This window comes from Triplophysa dalaica, chromosome 18 (genome assembly GCF_015846415.1).
Source record: "Triplophysa dalaica isolate WHDGS20190420 chromosome 18, ASM1584641v1, whole genome shotgun sequence".
NCBI lineage: Eukaryota > Metazoa > Chordata > Actinopteri > Cypriniformes > Nemacheilidae > Triplophysa > Triplophysa dalaica.
This window is the reverse complement of record NC_079559.1, coordinates 13573877-13597873: the sequence shown is the minus strand read 5'-3', so window position 1 is coordinate 13597873 and position 23997 is coordinate 13573877. Positions and strand designations below refer to the sequence as shown.

General features: G+C 39.0%; 1 protein-coding gene across 1 annotated transcript in view; it reads right to left on the bottom strand.

The window, feature by feature from the left end:
• The window catches only part of si:ch73-138n13.1 (uncharacterized), a 41641-nt gene extending 18938 nt beyond the window's left edge, over nucleotides 1–22703 (bottom strand). The window contains exons 1-6 of the mRNA XM_056772547.1: nucleotides 22389–22703; nucleotides 13653–13746; nucleotides 10982–12287; nucleotides 10074–10152; nucleotides 5744–8911; nucleotides 3309–3434 (exon numbers count right to left, since the gene is read on the bottom strand). Of these exons, the coding sequence (XP_056628525.1) occupies nucleotides 3309–3434; nucleotides 5744–8911; nucleotides 10074–10152; nucleotides 10982–12279 (4671 nt within the window). The 5' untranslated portion in view covers nucleotides 12280–12287; nucleotides 13653–13746; nucleotides 22389–22703. The remainder of the gene's footprint in view (nucleotides 1–3308; nucleotides 3435–5743; nucleotides 8912–10073; nucleotides 10153–10981; nucleotides 12288–13652; nucleotides 13747–22388) is intronic.
• Nucleotides 22704–23997: the final 1294 nt, after the last annotated feature.

The following is a 23997-nucleotide window of genomic DNA, read 5'->3' as shown; positions in this document are numbered from 1 at the left end:
ATCACTTCTCAGATAGTGTGTTGTGTGTTTGCCGTGTTGTTTTATCCATGCAGTGCAAACCTTAATCCTATCTAACATACAGTTCCAACAAACTGCAACGGTTAAATATATATATAAATAATTACAATCACAGGTATTACTTTACTGTATCATATCTCATCTCATCAAATCGGCTTTATCAAGATAACAGGTTATTCTATTTAAAACCACACATGGTCCGTACCGGAAAAATGACTAACACTACTTCCTCTCTGTTATAACACCTCACCCTCTCTTGCATAAATTATGACAATAACACTGGGAAGAAAGTACAACACAAGCAGACAGCTTAGCTTATGATTGATCAGCTTGTGTGAGCATTTAAACAATAGTAAGATGAAGACCAACCAATTGTATGATGACATAGTGCCAGTGACATGGGCCTGATATTCTGACTGATATTGTTTGCTCACTGCTCTTCTCACACAGCAAAAGCGGTCTTAAAGAAACAGATTTCTTTGCTTAAAACCTTTTCTTTCCTGGTAATTTTGTTTTAGGAAATGATGACACAATCTGTTTACAAACACAATATTCATTCCGGACACATAAAATAGGTTAACTATAGCATGGTGTGGTTATTTTATACAGAACAATGCACACGATGATACAAAGCACTCTTTTGAGATAAGATAAGTACACATAACTAATACCATGTATACCCCCAAATATGGAACTTCTAAAACTGCTTAAACAGTTTTTTTTGGTCTCTATGGAAATAAAAAACCCTTAATTGTTATCAGAAAACTATATATTATCACAATGCTGCCAAAAAGTAGGGTTAATACAGGTTGACATTGAGAAGTATGGCAAAAGGTGTTCTATCAACCTAATTCGCCCTTATGTCATATTTAGAACATCATCTCAGAAGAATAGAAGTGTTATAAGTATTTCACGTTATTCCAATCTAACCCAAATCTTGTATTTGATTCACTTAAGACACCATTGGGAAAATATGATTTATTTTTTACCTCTGCCTTTTTTTAAAGGGGGTGTCCTTTAAACATGCTGCCTTCTCATGCTTGACATGCGGTAAGTAAAACTGACTCATAAATCTGTGTTTTGTTGGCAAATTGGCATATACATGCATAAGGTACACCACATGAACTTATAGTGAATCAACAGTTATTCAGGGATAATGCGATGATGAATTGTGTGCTCCTGATTAAGCTCCGCCCTCCCACACATTCAGGAGGTCGCCGGTTTCCGGAAATAATCATACAGCCCTATCTTTTACAAATGTGATAAAACTAAAGACTCTTTAAAGATAAGAAATATGCAATTCTACTCTATAGGTACTCAAGATTAATATGCGTGTAATACATCGGCATCTTCCCCTGAGCAGTTAATAAAAAGAAACACATATTCAGATTTATTTTCAGGAAATTAAAAGCAATTATTTTCACAGCAGGAACCGTAAGCAGTGGCCTCACCTTAGTCATGTGAAAAATATCGAAACAGAACAATACTCATATCTCAGAGGAAGAAACACCTTCATCAGTAAACTCACTAAAAGACTGCAACACACTCATTTTTTAGATTCTCAGTGTTACAGCCAAAAGTCAAACTTGTAACAAAAGCTTAATACCTAGATTCTATACTAGCTGACAATTAAAGATAAGAGTCACTCAGAAATCTACTTTTCTTTCTATAACCATCTCTTGAAAACAGTTTTATGTGTTGTGGTTTGTTGTACAAGTAAAAAAGTATGCTTACCCAAAGCCACCAACAGCAGTCAGGAACGATGTGATAAGCCATATTTCTTTAAAGCAGATCTTTCTACCAAGTCAGCCTAAACGAATATCTTAAACAACGTTTCAAATATTAGAAGTGAGAAAAGATTTTAACGCTCTCTACATCTTTGTGCAGTAATTCTTTCTTCCTGTTATCATGAGCACACCGTGATGCCAAAATGACTCTTCCTATATGATGACCAATACTGAGAGAGAGATAGAGAGAGAGAGAGCGAAAGCAAACAAGCTTCCTCTTTAAGACCACACGCAGACACCCACTCTGAACACTGAAAAAGACCAATATATATATATATATATATATATATATATATATAAACAAACAAGCTTTTAAACAGCATTCGATTAAACATAAAAAATGTAAATTAAAAAAGCCGTATTTGTTTGCATAATACCTATTGAAAACTACAGTTTTCAATATAGAAGTTTCGAACAAAATTAAAGGGAAGAGGATTTATCAAAAGATTAGATCAGCCACACATTTTATTGCTGATGCTAGATTGTCAATGGTAATAATCAATGATGTAATAACACAATTCATACAGTAGATGGCAATACATATGCATTCAAGTGAACTTTACAAACTCCAATAACTGCCTTGCATAAACAAGCCTCCTAGAAAGTCCTTTCTTTAAACAGAAAACTCCTCTTCTTCAAAATCAAGTCAAGAAATCTATTACGCAATGCTGAAGCTGTGAGATAACCCAGCTTTACATATGAACTTTACACTTAGTTACACAAACATGATCAGGGCTGTTTTGTCTACAACAGTCTTATATTGACTTCTATATGTCACTATTATAGAAGAATAAGAATAAGTGTTTAAAACAATAGCACTGCTATTACACAGTAACTTTTGAGACACGCCCTTTATTCGTTGTGACTGCATTCCTGCACTGCCTCTCACACACAAAAAAATAAGCTTGGTTTAGCCTCCATACCCGACAGTAGAAAAATAAGTACAAACATCTCTCGACATTTTAACATGATCTTAAACAAGGCTTTAACTCCATCAGATTTGGGTAAACATCATGAGCAGAGCACTACATGCCAGAAAGGGTCACATGACAGCTGTTTTTCACATTGTCAGGGAGCTCCTCCAACATCTGGACTATGAATGATGGTGAAATCATCAAAACCGACCAAGCAATCTCTCCCTCTTTTGTTTTTGTACAATTTCCATTAGAACAAGGCAAAGAACTGTTATGTAAGCTGTATGCTGGTCCATGTGCAAAGTAGGACTAGGCAATACATGCAAAAACGTGTCTTGATATTTATGTTTGTTCTGAAGGGACCACATCAATAAATCCATATTTAAAGGACGAGCATGAAGCTGTATTACCAGCGTAATGCAGTGCCTAATTGAGAGAACAGACAACCTTCCTCAATTTCTAAATCTGCTATGCTAATAGATACAAATTTGATGTGAACATGCGTATATAAAGCGGTCAACTGTGTGAAATCGACAACATTTGTGTACTTTTTGGAAATTTAGTTGCTCAACATAGAGATTGTACTTACCGAGCTCTCTCCACATTTTTCTCTGTGTGCGCTCCGACTTCTGCGAGTTCTCACATGGACAGGCGGGCCATCATCAAAATAGACTTTTGACAGATCAGACTTTCGACACATACTCCTTGAACGTTTCTATACAAACAGAAAGAAGTCACTTTCAAACGACGGACAAAACAGTTGAAAAGTCAAGTGATAAATATAATTAAACATTTAATCATTAATCCATAGTAAAAATGTTGAATCGGTTAAAAAATGTACAAAGTATTATTTTTGCTGCCCCCATTAAGGGTCGGTGGTAAACCTGCAGTGAATAAAGAGAGCCGGAGAGGAAAAATATAGCCCGTTCTAATAATGCCACAAGATCATCACATATGCATATACTGTATATACATCTGAGTTTGTTTCCTGTGTTGACGCACTGCTCATTTTAAACTGTAGAAACAGTAAATCTGTGTTTAAAGTCATTATGTCTCATCAATGTGGGAACCTTCATGTTATGTTGTTCTTTACGCTGTTGTTTTGCAAATGTTACATAAAAAGAAAACCTTTTAATTAGTGGTGGGCCGTGAGACTCTTATCGCACGATAAAAAAAATGTCGCCGTTAATCTATTCTCAAAGTTGGGTTGGGAGCTGGGTCTATACTACGCAAGCTATGATGACTTTCACCTTGATATTTTAGCGCGGATGTATACCAGCTTAACTGCACTGTACGGGGCGAGAACGAGATTTTTCAACACGCGTGATTCGCGTCATTCGCGGAAGCAGAAGCCGCCTCATCATCTCATAACCAGGGCTTCATTCGCGCGATTCGCGCAGCAAGTAGGTCTATTGGCTCTTTGCATTAACACATAAATCACTCGCGCTTGACACACCATTCGCGTTTGGTCTGAACACAACATAACGTTACTGTGAAATTACCGCATCAAACGTGACGTGCTAACATGGATGCAGCTATGAAGCCGCCGGGTTTGCTTCAGTGCATATTAATTTTTAAGAAGCTTCCCAATAGAAACATCGACAAGACTAAGGTTGTTTGCACCTTGTGCAATGCGGAATTGGTTTATAAAAAACACTTTCTCTCAACAGGTAGCGGTCTAGCTTTAGTTGAAACCAGTAACTTTGTATTGAGGTCTAATGTATTATGGCTCCTGTATGACATATCGCTTGTTGCTCCCTCACTCTTTGTAAGTCGCTTTGGATAAAAGCGTCTGCTAAATGACTAAATGTAAATGTACTGTAGGAGCTCTTCCAGTCTCAAGTACCACCTAAACGCAAATCATCCCTTAGCTAATGCGGAAGTAAACACAAGTTCATCTTATTGAACATAATTTAATTTTCATCACCAATTATCATAGTAGAACAGCTTTCTCAAGCAGTTTGTGATCCATTTTGGAAACAGGAGATGAGCCCCTGGTCTAATGCGCCACCTGGCTTGAGAAACCCGTTCTCAAAGACTTACTTTTAGTCATTATTTGGGTAGCACACATATTCTGAATGCCTTCGGCAGAATTCAAATGAGCCATTTTAATCTAGATTAATCTAGATTAATCTTGGAATTAATCTAGATTAATCTAGATAAAAAAAAAATCTATGCCCACCACTACTTTTAATAAATAAAATAATATTTGCTGATATTTTTAATGGGTCAAAGACACTAATTTTCTTATAATATTTCATTTTTATACTAATCAAATTAAACTGTACTTCAATGTTTTAATCTTATTAGTTTTCGCTTAATGTGCATTGGTTATCAGTAAGGAAGAAATCAAAACCAGTATCGCAAGAAAAAACATAAAGTGGAATTGCATTTGTATCCATGATAGGGGTGCAACAATACAGCTCACCCACGGTTCATTACGAACCTCGGTTTATGGCCCACGGTTTTCGGTTCGATTCTGATGGCTTCAGCAGATTAAAGTTCTTTTTGATCATTTTAGGGTTATGTGACAGGAACAGTAAAAATTTAAGAAAAAATAACAATTTGACAGAAATTCTCTCTATTTTACTTAACTTTTTTTATTATCTTTGACTTATTTTATTATCTTCAAGCAAAAATCTACTTGTACAAATTCCTGGTGTATTTTATAAATGTAAATATTTACACTGACAGCTCACAGCAGCATATAATAAAGCCAGTTCGTGTCTGTTCGTCAGCATTATACTCGACAACAGCACATTGCTTCTCGTGTTAAAGGCTCACTTAACTGCCCCATCACCACTCGTCGCTATTACAAACTGGGGATGCGTTTATCTATCTCAGCATACAGACAAACACAGACAGCGGCAGTTCACAGTGTAATTAAGTGCGCAGAAAAAAAACTACGCAAACTGGAAAAACTCAATTCAGTTGGACGTATTGAACCGTGGAGGTCGTACCGAACGGTTCAATATTATATTGAGTATTGTGGCACCCCTAATCCACGAGAGCATGTTTTCTTACCTGTTGTCCTTTGTCCCTATGTGGTGCACGGTTCTCTCTCTGACCCTGGGAAACCTGCTCCCAGTTTGGGCTCCATGTAGGATCAGACACAGAGGTCGCATTTTGACTACCGGGCACCAAGGTGTCTTTCCCAACTAATGGTGTTGCAGGAGAAAGGGCCAAGGACGCGCTTGACCCACCACTGAAAGGTACTGAAGTCCAGCTTCCCTCCGTGTTCAGGATAGGGGTTGCAGGAGGCCAAAGGTTTGATTGCACAGTCGGCGAAGGAGTCTGAATGGCAATCGAGGGGGCTGCAATAGAGGTCTGCTGTACGGGGGTAAACACAGGTGACATGGCAGTGGCTGGATTTGGTGTCAAAACATTAGCTAAACCTCTTTCCTCTGGACGCAAAAGTTGTTGCTCAAGGCTGGCGGGTCTGGTGCTAATGGGCCTTCGGGAACCTTCTGTGGCTGATACCCAAAGAGGCTCATCCACAGCCAGCTCTTTTTGTCCCCAAACATTAGTTTGTGCTTGGGGCAAAGCAGAGCTTGGCTGCAGCGCAAAAAAGGCCCAATCTGAGGTCTCGGTCAGTGAATGAGCTTGGTACTCAGGTATTTCTGTATTTAAGGGCAGTACATTCTGTTGGTTTTGGTGAAGAATTTGGGGTTGCAGAGGTGAAGGAAGTTGAGTTCTCATCCGTTCTGCCGGGGAGGGATGTAAGAAAGCCTGGGACTGAGGGTGGAATAGTGGCTGAGGAAGAGACTGACCTTGAGGTGCTGTGTGGGGCTGGGGTAGATTCAGCTGTGTAGATTGTGGACGACCATGAGTCACTTGACCAGTTAAACAATCAGGTTGGGTTTGACTTCTGAATGAGTCTATGTCTAGGATGGCTGGCCTGTAAACCTCATCAGGACGAAGTGATGGCTGCTTCCATCTGGCTGTTGGACTATTCTCATCTCGACCAGCCCGAGCACCCAAATAGACTTGGTCCAGATCTAGAACCTTGGGCCGAAGTGGAGATGTAGCTGTTCTCTTTTCTTGCTCTACTCCCGCCCGTCGTACCACTCCCCTCTGGCGTTCAGATTGCTGCTTTCTGTCCCCCTCTAGTTCAGTTGTTCCTTTTGCTCTGTGTTTCCTATGCTCTTGCTGGAGTGGCCTTTCACCCTGTCTCTGCAGCTCAAAATCTAGAAGTTGTTGTCTCTCAAGCTCCTTTATTCTCTCAAGCTCTTCCAGCTCTTTCTTCCTTTCCCTCTCCTCAGCTTTCTGTTTTTTCCACCTCTCCATCTCTGTCTGTTTCAGTCTTCCAAGTTCTTTCTGCCTCTCCATCTCCATCTCCCTCTGCCTCTCCAACTCCCTATGTCTTTCCATCTCCAGTTGTCTCTCCAGATCCCGCTGCCTCTCTAGTTCCCTTTGTCTGTCTAGTTCTCTCTGTCTTTCCAATTGTCTCTGTGTTTCTTTTTCAATCTCTCTCTGTTTCTCCAACTCACGCCGTCTCTCCAATTCCCTTTGTCTTTCTAACTCCTTCTGCCGCTCAATTTCTTGTTGTTTTTCAAGTTCTCTCTGTTTTTGTCTTTCAACTTCCCTCTGTTGTTCTAACTCTATCTGTCTCTCTCTTTCTCTTTGCATCTCTTTCAGTTTTTCAAATTCTCGAAGCCTAAGTTTCTCCTGGTCAAGCATTCTCTCCTTCTCACGCTCAAACTCTTTTTGACGTTTCCTTTCAAACTCTCTCTGCAGCTCGAGCTCTTTTTCTGCAGCCTTCATTCTCTCATATTCCATTTGCTTCTGTCGTTCCTTTTCTCGTTTCTGTCGTTCTATTTCCCTTTGCCTCTCTAACTCCCTCTGGATATCTCTCTCTTGCTCTCTTTGTCTTTCCAATTGTTTTAGTCTCTCTATCTCTATTTGTCTCCTTTTTTCAATTTCCCTTTGATTCTCCATCTCCAGCTCTCTCTGTTTTTTTTCTCGCATCCTTTCCAATTGTTTCATCTTTTCAAACTCTACTGATCTTTGATTGTCTTTTTCCATCTCCTCCTTGGTTGCTCTGTGTCGTTCCCTGTCTTGTAATCTGTGATCGATTCCCTCGGTGTCATGTACATGTAGTTCCTCCACCACATCTTTATGCATTGCAGCCTCCAGTGAAGAATTTCTTTTAAATGGAGCAAATGGATTCTGAGCAGCCCACTGCCCTGTTCTAAAAGTGAAATCATCGAATGGCCCTTCCCTCTTCATCCCTCTGTCCTCTCCACCCACCATTGCTTGTTTACCTCTACCAAAGATCTCTTCTTCATTTACTCTCTCACCTTGGTGAACAGTCTCATGAATCTGACCAGTCAGAGCAAAGTATGTGGCTCTAGGTTTGTTTGCATGCTCTTCGTGCTCCAGCATCTTAGGCCGCTTTGCTGCTGCAACTTCCTCTTGTTCCCTCTCTCTTTCCCTTTGTGCTTCTATCGGTGTTAACCCTACTGTTCCACTATCTTCCTCCTCTTCCTCCAAGGCTGCTGTTGCAGCCATGTGCACTTCAATCTGCTTTTGTATCTCTTCTTCCATCTTTCTCACCATTTCTCTTTCAGTTTCAAACTCCCTGTCCACATCTGTTACATTCCATTTCTTCAGTGCACCCACCCTGAGGTAGCGAGGATTGCGTGTCTCCATCAAAGAGGCAGCAGATGTGCTCTCTTTATTAGCTTGCGGGTTACTAATCTCTGTGGTGGGTCTATCCTCTTTCTCCAGAGGACCTGATCGACGTGAACGAAGGGTGAGAGCACGGTCCTCCAGATGAGCTGTTGGTAGTGACTCACTAACAGCACGGCTCTCTTCAAATGAGGCCACGGAGCCAACAACATGGTCTACACAAACAGGGCTAAGAGGGGAAATTTGCTCTCTGTATGTTGCTTTGACCAAACTACCAGGATCATCATCTTCAAGAGCTTTAAAGGTATTGTCTCGAATCCGCAAAGAGTGATTCCGCCTGGGTGTGCGTTTAACTGTGCTTTGCTGCTGTGCTGGGCCTTGTGAGATGCAATCTTCCATCACTTGAACACTATGCCTCTCCACCACATGCTCAAACATAGCTGCTCGTACCGTTTGCACGCCATCACTATCTAAAGAGTGGGTGGGCAGGTCTTGAACACCATGTGATGGTAACTTGCTGGTTTCCTGTGTGTTTTCTGTTTGTCCTTCAATACTGGAGAACTACAAAACAGAATACAGCACATTTTTAACATAAAACAGAATACAGCACATTTTTAACTTACTGTTTTTTAGCAGAATTCTAGAAGTATTGTAGAAGAGGGTAATATTAGATGCAGAAGAGGGTAATATTAAAAGTTGATTTGGAAGCAAACTAAAGGAGAGAATGTATGCCTTTAGTTCAGTTACAGAAATGACTAAATGCATAAGCAGAGACAGTGAACCAGAGAAAATGCGTAAAACAAAAAAAGAGCAAATAATGAAAGCAAACAAACAAGCAAAATTACTTTTACAATTTAAAAAGATGGGTTTAAAAAGGGATAATAGACAAGGGGAAAGTGCAAGATAGGGCAAATGAAAACCACAAATACATAACAATTTTAATTAATACTATTTCATTTAATTAATGTAAATGTAAATGTAATACTAAATATAATAAATGAGTTTAATAAACTGAGAAAGTACTGAAAAGAGACAGAAGCAAACATCAAAAACAAATAAAAAGGGAGAGGAACTGGACATGTCTGTCTGAGAAAAGTGAAATGGGATCTGTATGCTCTTTGTCAAAGCTCATAAAGCAAGGTGGGGCGTGAAGGGCCCATAATCAAAGCGTCTTTTTCGCTCACAAACTGACCTTTTTCTCCCCCTCCATTCAAACCGTGCATGTTTCATAATCACAGTATGACTAACGCCACAACTCAGGTTACACACCTTTGGAATGCCGCACCTCCAGTGACATCAGAAGTGACTTTTTCAAAGTCATTTGTTTTTCCTGTCTCTCTCTCCCTCACAAGAAGAAATTACTCTTCTTTTTTACATGTCAGGTTTTTGGTTCCAGCTGCATGTGTGCAGTTACTATTTCAAATGTCTAAGAGTCTGTGTAACTAATTATTTAAATAAATGTAAAAAAAAGTATAACTTTTCAAAACATTTATGGCGAATAGTTGTGTATAACGCATACATACATTGTGAGTTGTACTCACTTCTACTTATCTAAAAAAAAATATAGTTTTGACAACTTTTTATACTGGGCGGTTGTTTGTAAAAATATGTTGATAAAAAATAAACATTTTGATGTGCTTCTGGACTTTGAAACTCACAGGTACATGTAAAGATGCTTTCAACAGTACAGTATAATCAATGGCACTGGTTTACATTCTTATACCTTCTTGCTGAGATCTTCCTTAACCTCCTGGGGATCTTTGGACTCACTGGAACTAGAATCATCATTATCTGCCTCAAATCTGTAAACAAAGAAAGAAATGCTGTCATTTCAGAATAATTATATGTATGAGATGAGCTCATAATGCCAGTCTGTATGAATACCACCAAAATGCTGCTTTTCTTTGTGGCCTGGCTTTCTGCATGTGGAGTTTACTATTAAAGGACCTTGACGGAAACAATCGGTATAAGTCAATAACTGTGAATTGAGATGACTTACAATTTATCTGCATAAATAATTTTGTGTACTGTTGATGAGAATAGCATTAAAATTTGCAGAGTAAATGAGGAATTTCTGTCAGCCTGAAAATGATAAAATGCATAAATCATAATATCCAAACCTAATGCACACCCACTACGGCTAAAATGTGTCTGTGCCAGGAATTAAGATAGAAACAATACAAAATTATTCAACACATCCATTCTTCACTGATGGCACGGGTATATTCTAAGATGACAATGCCGGGATTCATCGGGCTCAAACTGTGAAAGAGTGGTTCAGGGAGCATGATAGATCATTTTCACACATGGTTTGGCCACTACGGAGGCCAGACCTTAACCCCATTGAGAATCTTTGGGATGTGCTGGAGAACACTTTGCGCAGCCGTCAGACTCTCCCATCATCAATACAAGATCTTGGCAAAAATTTATGCAGCTCTGGACAGGAAAAAAATTACATCCTTGACATTGCAGAAGCTTATCAAAACCATGCCACAGCGAATGTGTGCCATAATTAAAACTAAAGGCGGTCCAAGGAAATCTTAGAGTGTGTGACTGTTTTCTGGACGGGCAGTGTATGAAAATATATACCCAAAAATAAAAATTTCATTATGACAAACTGCTGGAGCTTACCTTTTAGTACGGTCAGATAGAAGACTGCGTGGCCTTATTTGTGGCTTCTGGGGTTGCGACAACGTAGTAGGCACTTCTTCAGTAAGTTCTTTGATTCGCTGTTTCACCCCCACACCACCATCAGTATCAGAGACCGCCAGCACCGGTGAATGAGGCTCTGTCCCTTGAGTATCCACACGTGCTACCGCGAAAGATGAAGAAGAATCCAGGAGCAAACTGATGCGCCTCCTTATACTGCTTTCTCCTATGTCCTCAGGTTTAGAGTCTGTGTCTCTTAGTTCTGTCTTTTGACTTATTTTATCAGGCACAGAGGGCTTGTTGCGCCCTTCTGCATTTTCTTTCTCTCTCAGACTTACAGCTCCAACACCCTCTGTTGTTTCTGGAGTGTTTTCTTTACTGTCCTCCTTACCAGGTCGGCGGTGTAGGAACAACCCAACTGACTCAAACTTTGAAGTAAGGTCAGAGGAAAGTGGCCGTCTTTCTGCCCAGCGAGGAGCAGGAGAGAGGGACTCCAATTGTGTGGGGTTCGGAGAGAACACAGCTGAAACCGGTCTGGCTCTTGAACCTTTCGACTGGGGCCGAAGAACAGCAGAAGAACTCTCATCCTTGGCACCGATGTCCTCTTTAGTATTCTCAAAATTCTGCCCAATCTCTGTTAGGAAGCACATTGATTTAGCCCGAATGATTGACAGGCCAGGTGTTTTATTTTGGGACGCAAAGGGCCATTCAGCACCAGGAGTTGAGGCCTGAACATTCGTTTTTGGTCGAGCTGGTGTGGATCCAAAACTTGTTCTTCTCAGTACATCTCCACTTGGGGTCGGCTTAGATTTGTTCACATCCGTAGAGGTAATAGTAGGTGCTGGTTTAAAGGGCTGTGCCACCGGTTTGTTTGTTTGTCCTGCGCTTGTCTTCGGACCTGTTTTAAAGGCAAAGGATTCAGGCCGATTTGAATTTGTGGATGGTAGATTGGGTTTACCGGCTGGCTGTGGTTTAGGTGTGCTTGGTGGGTCTGGCTTGCTGGGAGCTAGTTGTGTGGATTCAGGTTTAGGTTTCGGCTGTGGTTTAGGAGCAATAATGTGGCGTATAGTAGGATTTTTTTCCACAGTGAAAGGTTTAGGGGTCAATCTGGGTTTGGGGCCTGGGACAGGTTTGGTAGGCTCTGAGGATATAATAAGTGATCCCTGTGGGCCACCAGAAGCCTCCACTAAGCTCTTGTTGCTAGAGTCAATGAGAGGGCTGAGGTGCAGACGACTCCCCATACTTGGCCGCCCAGCATCAAACTCCACCTGGGCAGCCATCACACCACCTAAGACGAAAACAAATCCACAATTAGGTGATAATGAATTGAATCAATATTATTTTAAAGGGACTGTTCACCCAAATCCCATTTACTCACCTTTGAGACATATCTGTATACATTTCTTTGTTCCAAAGAGTCCCGTGAAAGATATTTGAAAGAATGCTTGCAACAGTTCTTGGCCATCACTGACTACCATAGTAGGAAAATTGCAATGGTGATCAAAAGTGCCCCAGAACTGTATGCTGTCCTACATTCTTCAAAATATCTTCTTTTGTGTTCAACAGAACAAAGAAACTTAGAAAAGATTATTCCTACAGAGATATGGTCTTATTAGATATGATATGGTTATTGCGCTGATATACAAGTCCAGATGGTGACCAAGGTTCCATTCCTATCTTGACGGTTCTTTTCCCAACCCCTATCTTCACCGAATGCTTTCCTAGTCCTGTCTCATAAAAAGGCATGAAAAGTACCTAAATATAACTTTAAAATTTTTATTTTAAAACCTTTAACCTCCCTGTGTCAGCGTGGGTTTACTCTGGTTACTTTGGTTTCCTCCCACAGTCCAAAGACATCCTGCATAGGTTGATAAGGATCCCAAAATTGTCCCTCCCCTTACTTGTGCATAGATCGACTTGTGTAAAGAACAGACATGTGCACAGATTGACTAGTTCTCGCCATGAATATACCCTTAGATGCTGGAATGACGGTATGAATGAAATATTAAATAAATAAAAACTTTAACCTTAAAAAAATAAAAGATACGAATTGGTCTTTTCAGATATGATATTGTCTTTTCAGATTGTTCTTCAATTGATAACACCAAAAAACAGTCCTCAAAAATCTTGTGGGGTGTGCTCATAATCCCAAAGAAAAATGCTCTTTCCTCTCCACTGCTGTGGACTTTGCCTTGGCAGATTCAGAGATCACAAGAGCACATCGAATGCTTTACTGACACGCCATAAATCTGTGTGTGTGTGCCTGTGTGTATAGGTATATTAAATCAGCATGATTGGACATTGGCCAGAAGGGAGGGATCAATTTTCTGAATCAAGAGCGCATACTGAGAATGAGTCTGGCGTGTAAAAATCCTGCACGAGTCTGCAACTACAACTACACATGAAACAAAATGAGCATCCAGTGAGCCATAACGCAATACACATGTCGCTCTTGGAAGCCGACACACACGTGTTTACGCTTGGATCACGCAGGGCACACAGACTTTAACACACACAATATACACACAAAGAAAACGTGCTTCATAACACATTCACATACCTGTGTAAATGCACATGTATACAGCATGCGTCCCAATGCAGTTATCAAATTGTGCTTTGTCTGCAGTTTTCCAATTCCATAACAATAACTCACCTGCTTGGCTGTCAGCCGTCTGCAGTGGAGCCCTGGTTTCTGTGGTAACCGCAGAGTGATGTCATATCATCTGGGGAGGAGGCGGAGCCAAACTCTGTTGCAGGGAATACAGCATGGTTAGACACGGCTACTTCTAGTGTCCTTTGTAATCATTACAAATCCTTAAACACGCACATACACTTGTTGCCAGAAGGACTGCGTGCAAATCACAGCTTGAGGAAATCACCAAACATCATAACTGAAGAATGTTTTTTAAAGAACACTTATGAGACGAACAGAGTTCATACACGTAGACGCACACAGTAAACAAGAATCTGAATCTGCAATGCATTTTATGCAACATGCAAAATGACTTGATCTACCTAGTTAACAAACAAATGAACACACAGAGAGCAAACCGGAGAGCAAGATATTTACCACTATTGACCTACATCTATAGATTACGGAACAGTCCAACACATTCGATATGGCTGTGTTAGTGAAATCTTATCTGTGTGGTTGCGCAAAGGGGACTGAAGTAGTGACACGGAAGGAGGGGACGGCAAACAGATTACCAGCAGAGTCAAAAAGAAAGGACGGAGAAAGACGCTGTAGGAAAGAGAGGAGGAGGATCTTGGTTGGGGTGAGTGAACTGGCAGTCGCTTGTTGACAGGAAACGCCTTTGCAGCTGGAATGTGGAATGTTTAATATCTACAGCTTCAAAACCCAGAGTGTTTAGGGAAGTGACTATGACATCCCATAGGAAAACATTTACACAGAATATGTACTCTGGCCGATGTCAGTTTTTAGAAATCATGCCAGCTGATGGCTGATTTTTTTGGCCGATATTTTTGGTTGTATACATTTCTTCCACCTTGATCTCTTAAAATCGAATTAAGTAATAAGAAGTGACACTTAACTAAGAAGTGAATATTGCTTAAATCAAACATTTATTGAAGACATGTCTCTTCAAATAAGTGTACTTGATAGAGAAAGATTCAATAAGTGCTAATTGCTGGGTACAAGATAGTCATTTAATTCATAGTAATAATACATTGCTCAAAACTTTTAAGCACCTTCTGTTATGAAGCATGCTTTTTGTTTATGTTTTTGACAGACACTGCTTTTAGTCAAATGGTCATAATCTACCACCGTGTCCACACAGGACACAACAGGTGTGACGTGACACGACAAAAGACATTAGAGGCGCATTAGAAGCCTTTATAATTTCAAATTTCCTCCACACTGGATGCGGCTTGTCCGGTGTAGACACGGTGTAAGTTAAAACTAAAATAAAAAATAACTCATATTACACAGCCTGCTGCTCATAACTGCATTTTTAGTTATATTTAGCTTTTAGCCTTTTTCTATTTTATAGGACAGTAGAAAGCCTGACAGGAAAGTAGACGCTCTTGTGGTCGAATGCATTTAAACAACCATAAAAGACCACCTATAATGCGTAAACAAGAGGAAACAACAAGTCAGGATTTAAACTTTGGCGGAGGACTTAAAAGTTTGGTTTAATAACAAAAAACGTACCAAGCAAGCAGAATGTTTTCTCTCCTTTTCAGATTTCTAACACACACCTACGGTGTTAATCGTGTCTTGTGGCTGTAAGAGCAGAAATTCTATATGTATGTTTATCTGCCCCGGTCACATTCATACGTTAATTGTGTGTCTTTATGTCATCCATTTGATAGAAAATTGGACCAACACGTCTCTTAATACAATGTTTAAACAGTCGACCCATCGAAACATTTAAGCAGGAAAGTTAATGTGCATGTTTCAGCCAGACGTTTTGTCTTTTAACAAGGTATGGTTGCAGAGTGCGAGTTGCTCCGTCTCACGCGCAGCCTCAGAGGGAGAGAAATTCTCTGGTACAGAAACAGTGTCTATAACGTCAGAGTTTTCTAGCTATACAATGAGGCCTACTGTAATAATTTAGCCGGTGGGCTCGTCACAAGGTTTTGGTACCTATGCATACATGTAGCCTAAACTATGTGGTTGAAGGCTCAATAAACTTTAGAATTCCAAATAGTTACTCGCATTCTCAATTATTTCCATATTTAATCAATGAAATACACAAGGGTGGTAGGATAATGAACGAAGGATAAAAATAAGTCATACCATTTTCTTGTGAAGTTATCAGGGAGTTAAAAAGTTAAAAGGCAGAGGGGGACATCACAGTGTTATGCTGGTGGTAATCTGTTTGCCGCAAGAACGCTGAGCTCCTCACAGATGCACCTGGCTTTTAAGCGGCCTAATTTGTGGCACAATTGGATGATTAACGCAAAAATCTGCCGGTTGACCTCTAGATTCACCGATACCCTTTTTTTAAGACAAGAGTATGTGCACTGATATTTTTCTGGTACTCGCCAATCCCTTTACCTGTATTTTTTGTGAGGTGGTAATTTTCCAAGCACAACACAGTGAGACTTATAAAAATGGAATAGCTAATCATTTAGACTTTTAGAATAAGAACATTTTTTGCTTGTCAACCTTTCAAAGCACAAATTTCAGTCAGTTTTGGCACATGAAATGTATTTTTATGAGTACGAGTGTGTGAGCTTAGTATCGGGCCCAATACAGAAACCAGTATCAGTATCAAAGCATCCCTAAAAGTTATGGATTAGGTTAGGTAGGCCACATACACACTGCTGTTAAATTTTGTTGTCACTTCACCTATTTATGAAGATACTGTCATCATTAACTCACCCTCAAGTTGTTCCAAATTGGTATCAATTTCTCTGTTCTGATGAACACGGAGAAAGATATTTGGGAGAATGCTTGTAACCAAATATTTCTTTGACCCCAATGACTACCACAGTAGGAAAAATAATTGTATATATAATTTTGTTTTATTAACACAGCAGAAGATATTTTGAAAAATGTAGGAAAGCAAACAGTTCTGGGTCACTATTGACTACCATTGTCATTTTTTCTACCATGGTAGCTAATGGTGGCCGAGAACTGTTACAAGCATTCTTCCAAATATCTTTCTTTGTTCAACAGAACAAAGAAATGTATACAGATTTGGAACAAATCAAGGGTGAGTAAATGATGACAGAATTTTTATTTTGGGGCGAACTGCTCCCTTCTGTTCTGTACACATACACATACACAGTTCACTAATTTACAATTGGAGTGACAATGACCATTCTACTCTACTATAAAATTAACTACCGAAAGAAAAGGTATGGTAACAACTCATTTACAAAAAAATGTATGCTGTCTGTACAAGAACCAAGCTTTGTCTATATGTGAGCTGAAAAAGCGAGATCAGCTCCTGGGCTCGACATAAAGAATTGCCGGATGGCCCTGGGCCAGCATGGGAGATCCTCGGGCCAGTTGAGAGAACTGCCACTTGCCCGTCCAGGCCAGTGCTGTATCGTCATGGGAAATTATAATTTGTACGCTTATAAGACTTGCCTATTTAAATATTTCCAAGAAGATGCAAAAGAGGACTGGATTCGGTTCTCACGTGCTGTTTGAGATACGTGTGCGGCCGGAATGCCACATCAGACAATGCACAAAATACTGAATAGAGTTCTCTTTCAAATGTTCTTGCTCTTATCAGCCATATCGACACAAAATTATGCCAAAATGCCAATATTACCAATTATACTTAAAAAAAGTCATCAATAATGTCTTACAGGAACAAAACGCAGTTGGAAACAAGATGCGTGTGTTACATTATATAAGATCAATGCATCTCTTAAAGAGGCAGCAGCATAATAACGCCTCTGTTCATCGAACAACGAAGACAAAAAAACACTCCTTGCTCTTCACGGATTAAATTTGACCTTTAGTAAGGTTAAATCAATATTATATTGAATACAGTGAAGACTATAAAGTATACCTGATAGCTACTATTATTAGACCAACCTAAAACACGTGAAATGCACTGATTATTTGTATGTTTGCTTTATTACATTTATCTGTGCTATTGCACATACTTTGATTACTTGATTTTATTATTTACTGATTAGTTTTTAATTTGGTCACACTTCAGTATAGGGGGCAGGTCTCTCTATTAACAAACCATTAACTACAACTTTTTCCTCAACAGACTCTTAATTTGTTTCTTATTAATAGTTAGTAAGGTAGTTGTTAGGTTTAGGTATTGGGTAGGATAAGGGTTGTAGAGCATGATCATGCAGAGTATGTGCTTTATAAATACTAATAAACAGCCAATATGCCAATAATAGGCCTGCTAATAACAAATAGTTAATAATCAATAATTTTAAGTTATAGGCTAATAGTGTGGTTTCATACCCTTATTTATTAAAAATTACAAAGGTAAAAAACAAAAAACTAGATATTATTTAATAGTTTTTCGTGGTGGGACAAGTGAAAATGTTGGCAGGGCTAGTAAAAATTGGAATCACTTGCCCGACCGGGCCAGTAGAAAAAATCCTTAGCGTTGAGCCCTGTGCTCTCACGAGCCCTATGGTAGATCTTGACAGGAAAAAATACCAAACATGGGAAAAAAAAAAAGGAAAAAAAATCCACATTATCTTTCTTTCGTAAGACCAAACTTTTCATATATCTGCAACAAACCACTTTTTTCAACTACATAAAGTGCCTAGCTTTATGAGCTAAGACCAAACCAGCCCAAAAGTGCTTATGAATAAGTGGACATGGCAATCATACAAAAGAGCGCTCTGTGAAGCAGTTTTAGAGCAGTTTAAAACTGATGGACAAAACAAGTCTTTAACCAAAAACTATCCGAAAATACCTATTCACAGCAACAGCGTTGCTTTGGTTACCGCTATGGTTGCCACTGTCAATCATTACAAATGCAGGAGTGACTCCTCATCCATACATCATTAATATCAATGCATCATCAAATTATCCCTGCATAACTGTTGATTCACTACAAGTTTGTGTTGTTTACATTATGTACGTACTCTCCAATTGCAAACAAAACAGAGACATATGACTTCGTTTCACCTACCCCGTGCGGTTCATGCCCAACAACCTTTAGCGCTGGGAACACTCCATCTATCAATTTCAAAGGATCTGCAAATCGAGCGTTGTATCCACCGTTTATTTAACATCCATCACTGAACTGCCGTAAACAAACAAACACACCTGACCTCAACTTCTCTCACTATCGCAAGGGTAACAAGCTGCAGCTGTAGGCCCACAGCGCAGTCAATCTTGATGGTAAGCAGGTCTTCCTATCACTTCATCGGTTGACGCGTGGACGGGGCTATTTCTTTCGCCTTGCCGTGGGCGTGTTTTTCCGGGAGTATTGCCCAATGAGGCACTAAGAAAAGTTGTTACGTAACAGTTTTTCATGTTCAAAAAAACTTAACAAAACCTATACGAACCTTGGGGGAGTGTGTTGAGGACAGAAATACTACGCAATACGTCTAACTCGTTTTTTTTTTTGACAAGTTGACCATGTTAAGCATGAGGAGCCAGCACCGTTAACGTTGTAAAGAAGTCAGAATGCATGAAACAGCGTTAAATCTCCCCTTTAAAATGTAAAAATGTCAGTTAGTGAGTGTATAACAACGTTATTGCCTGTTGGTGTGGATGCTAATTTAGATATGGCAATAGTAATCTGTCTTCAGGGCCATTATTCTTGGTAACAGCAAATAACTGAATATTTACTTTACGAAACCTGGTAGGCTGGTACTAGGTGATTTTCCATCAAAATAAATTATACTTAAACTTACATATTTTGCAAGGAAATTAAGTTAAAGGTACTCTGTGTAAGTTATATTTAGCAGCATCTAGCGATGAGGTTGCGAACTGTAACCAACCGTTCACTTTATCCCTCCCTTTCGAAACACTACGGAGGCCGAGAGAGGATTAAGGAATTGTCACATTTTGCATCTTTTCCGAAACATAACATGTTTACATTTTATTCTTTTTACTCTTTTATCCAAAAGCGACTTACATTGCATTATAATAAACATTTGTGCAATGTGTATGTGCAATACCTGGGATCGAACCCATGAACCCATGACCTAGCGGCATGCTCTAACCTCTGAACCACACGAAACGCGTTCTGTAGAGCAGTTTTTCTCTTTAGGGCTACTGTAAAAACAACATTGCGACATGTCAACAGCATTCTATGCAAGGGGACCTGCACTGTATGTAGATTGAAAGTTTCATTTTAATAGTTTCATTTTAAACATACACCGACTAGTAATGTATTATATTGCATTTCTGTCATTAGATACTCCAAACAACTACACACTGGTCCTTTAATGGATATTTACTTTGTAGCACCATTATAGCAGTCTGCAAACTGTCACGTGATTACAGAAAATGTGTAATTTTACAGTACTACTACAACTAATTTTATTTTAATTTAGTTTATTTTACCCAACCAATAACATGTGAATGGTAAGACTTAACCAAACACTTTTAGAGGAAACAAAAAAACGTTCACTGAGGTGGAACTTCTGAGATTTTATCCATTTACAAACCTCATCCAACAAGTTTCAAACTGCATAACAACCTTGTGGTACAATACCTGCTCTGTATATTATGACTGTTACCATCAAATCAATTCCCGGCACCTTAACTACCCCAGGAACATAAACCAATGCCGTAAAATGGAGTAGATCAAACCTGGGGTTAAATTCCACTGTTTTACAGTGGCAAGGTAAACGAGAAAATCAGCCTATGCTTTCCGTCAAATAACAACTCCTATCTAACTTCATTTGTTGAAGATGTTGCCTTAGTTCCCTAGATAATCACATCATGAGATGAGTGACTAATGCTGGGGATAATAAATTGTTCCCTAACAAGGAGTGTCGGAAAAAGACAACTGAATTCACACAAACAGACGCACATTCTCTGTGCATTGTGTAGTTATCAAAGGGTATTCACTATTTTGAGAAACCACAAAGATATGCAAAGGATAAATCAGAATCAGCCAGTCTTTATCAAAGAAATGAACCAAATATGATGCTGAGGATTTACGGCTTAACAATGAGCAAATAAATGGACAGTACTGAAAACAATAATTATAATGTTTTATTATATTAATGATAGAATATAAATAAATCTAGCACAGTGGAGTAACAGGTCATGGACTATTGCCAAAAATACAGTTTTGGAATCAAGGTTAAAAAAAATTGATAACGGAACCTTGAAATTGATCAGCAGAACTAAATAATATTTCAGTCAGAACTGCTAGAAAAACAACGGAAAATGCTATGATTTACAACTAGCCCTAAAACCAATACGCACCAGGTCTTGAATACAGCGACATACCAGCTGCTAAATGCAAAAAGATTCTAATAGGGACAACAAAAACATCGACCTCACCCTCTTTCCGTGTAAGTTTGTAAAGAAAATCTGAGCCATCCAAACTAAAACACAATGGGGACGAACAAACCAAACTGCTTATCAGTCTCAAATGGAGCATACTGTAAACATTAAAAACTGATAATAAATAAGTGAATGACACAAAGAATGTTACACTGATGAGATTCAAAGCAAGATTGATTATTTCACAATAGGATTTCCAAAGGTAAACGTTCAACTAACCAGGTATAAAACCAGGTAAGAAACCACTAACTGAATGCCCTTTTACACAACAGTGTCTGTTTTTCAGTTCGCATGCGTGTGCACTGGTTCAGCCAGTTCTTATGAGGGAAAATAGTTGACATGCCCTATCTGAAGAACAAAAGCAAGGAATGAGCACAGCGGGCAATGCTTCAGCACACAGAGTGATGTAGTGTGGCCCATCACCTGCTCATAAATGCACACAACTAACCCAATTTATCAAAGTACAACCCGTTTAAATGACCTGACAGCATAACATCATTCTGCCATAGTGCCAGGGAATTAAATGCTAATGAGTTTGTGGGCTTCCCAAGTATCGCAAGCCGATTAAATGAGTATTGTTACGCCTGTATTGGGTTAAAAAGTAAATATTTAACCTAATCCACATTTATCAAAAGGCTAAAGTTGTGTGTTGCTGTTATTCTGTTGGTATTGTGTTGTGTTATCAATGGAACGCTTTGGATAAGTGTCCGACAAAAGTGTGTCCAACACATAGATAACATTTACTACTGTATGCAATTTTTAAAAGAAACCTTTAGACATGCATGTGGTGTCATAATGTGACGTGTCTTAACATTCGATCCACTATTTCACTGCTTGTCTCGAAAACAACTTGAATAACAGAGAGCCAGAATTCGTCAATTGTTTACTGTAGAAACAACAATATTCGCGCTTAACATAAATAAAGCATTTAAAGTGCAAGCATTAGCCCACATTAATACGTACGAGAAGTCCACACTACTTTAGTAAAGAAAAACGTATAAAAGTTACAAAGTATTACGATGGTACTGTGAACCAAGACACTACTACCAAACCTAATGTACAAAACACTATTACAGAGAAACTAATACGTTTAAAAACAAATGTGACATGTTGGTGTCCTTGTTGTGTTCAAGTGTTCACAATCTTTGTTTTGACGTAATTCAACTTTTTATCAGCGTTAGCTAATACCATCACACAAGTACGTTAAGTTTCCTATAAATAAGTAAAGTGTCGAAAACTGTAGTAACTAATTGTTTTCATCAAAACTGAGATAACAATGGGATATAATGTTGTGGAAAGAAAAGAACGTTAAATGACTCGCCATATTAGTTTCTTTGTTAGCTGAACTGACTAACGTTAGCCTGCTTTACAACCAATTCCACGGTCTAAAGACCAGCAGCCTGTGATACACAAAAGCAAGAGAACCACAAATACAGAAACGCAATATTGTATTTTGCCCACCTCTTCGTGAACTTCTAATAGACGTCTTTCTGTTCCACCTGCGTGTGCTGTTTGGGATTAAAGCGCAACCAAACCCCGCTGCTGTGTGTCGGATGGATCGCGTCCTGTTGATCGCGGTTTACCGTTCTCCGTTGAGTCGTCGGTTTATCCCGCATAAATCGTACTAGGAAAGAATTCCGTACCGCTATAACGCCGGTCCTGACGGGTTATTTGGCAAATTTGCGGTCTTTCTGTAAACAAAACCGCAGGCTGGCTCACACAAACTTGCTGTAGGAGCCGGAAGGCGGTATGGGATCGCATTGCACGGAAGGATGGAGTATTTGTTTTGGTTCGCCAGTCTGGGACAGTTTGGAAGGGTAGTAGGGATACTTGCGCCCTCTTGTGAAGGGTGATATAATAACAGACAGTAATAACAGACAGACGACCTGAGCTCTCAATAGAGATTGGAGGAATAGACGGGGTTAAAGGTAGGGGAGGCAATTTCAGAAAAGCAGTGAGATACAAAGCCTAGTACAAACGATTCCTGTCACGTGTAATAATTCATCTAGAGATTTTGGGATGTTTGTTCTGAATGGGTCACAATACATTACGGATGCGGGAAAAAGGTAACAGCATCACATAGGACAGGCAACACACAACAACACCAACATATTTATATAATGCAATAAAAGGAAACTATTTAAAAATGATCTATTTAAAGAATAATTTTGTTGTAAACAGTTGTATTTCTCTACAGAGATTTAAGATAAAACCAGAAGCAAGAAAAAATACAGAACAAGTTAGGATGAGATAACTAACATTGATATGTGAACTGAAATGAAGAATGTGACAGGGAACAGCTTTCCAGCATTTTTTTATGCAATAAACAACATCAAATCAGGTGAAATGGAGTTTATTACTTTTGATGGTTTTGTAAAATAAGTATTTTATCCAATAAAAATAAATTGTATAAATATTATCTTGTGGTGTCAAAATATATGGTTGTTTATAAGTGTGTTCCAAATTTGAATTCCAAAGTCTAAAAAAAGCTAAATAAGCCTACATATGTTTGAAGGCAACTTCTGTTAGTATTTTGTGTAGCCAATAGAGGGAGCATTATTATACAGTTTCCTACCTTCATACCTAAACATTATCTTGTTTTAAAAAGTATTTTCTCACAGTTTTTTCATCCAGTTTAAGCAGTATTGGTCATATGAGCAACTTGTTTTCATTTTTCTTTTTCTTTCAAGTTTGTTGCTGGACCAAATACATCTCCCCACTGGTGGTTTGCCCTTTTTAGTTTGGGTATGAAGACAACCTTTTTGACTTTTAAAATCTTGTACAGATGCTGGTTTTATATGTTTTCCAAATGTAATGTTAATAAGAGCCCGTTTACATGATCATAACAATAGCTGTTTTTTGTCTAAGACAACTTACCATGCATTAAAATACACCCAAACATCTGGAAAGGTGTGATATTGATTGAAAACAAACAGAGTTTTAAACCTCTAAAAATTCTACTTTATATAAACATGCATAAAAACATGTTTACAAGCATATTTGTTTGAAAAATTGCAAAACATCACAAAATCTGTGACAAAGGTTTTGTGGCAAATATACTGTATGTGTA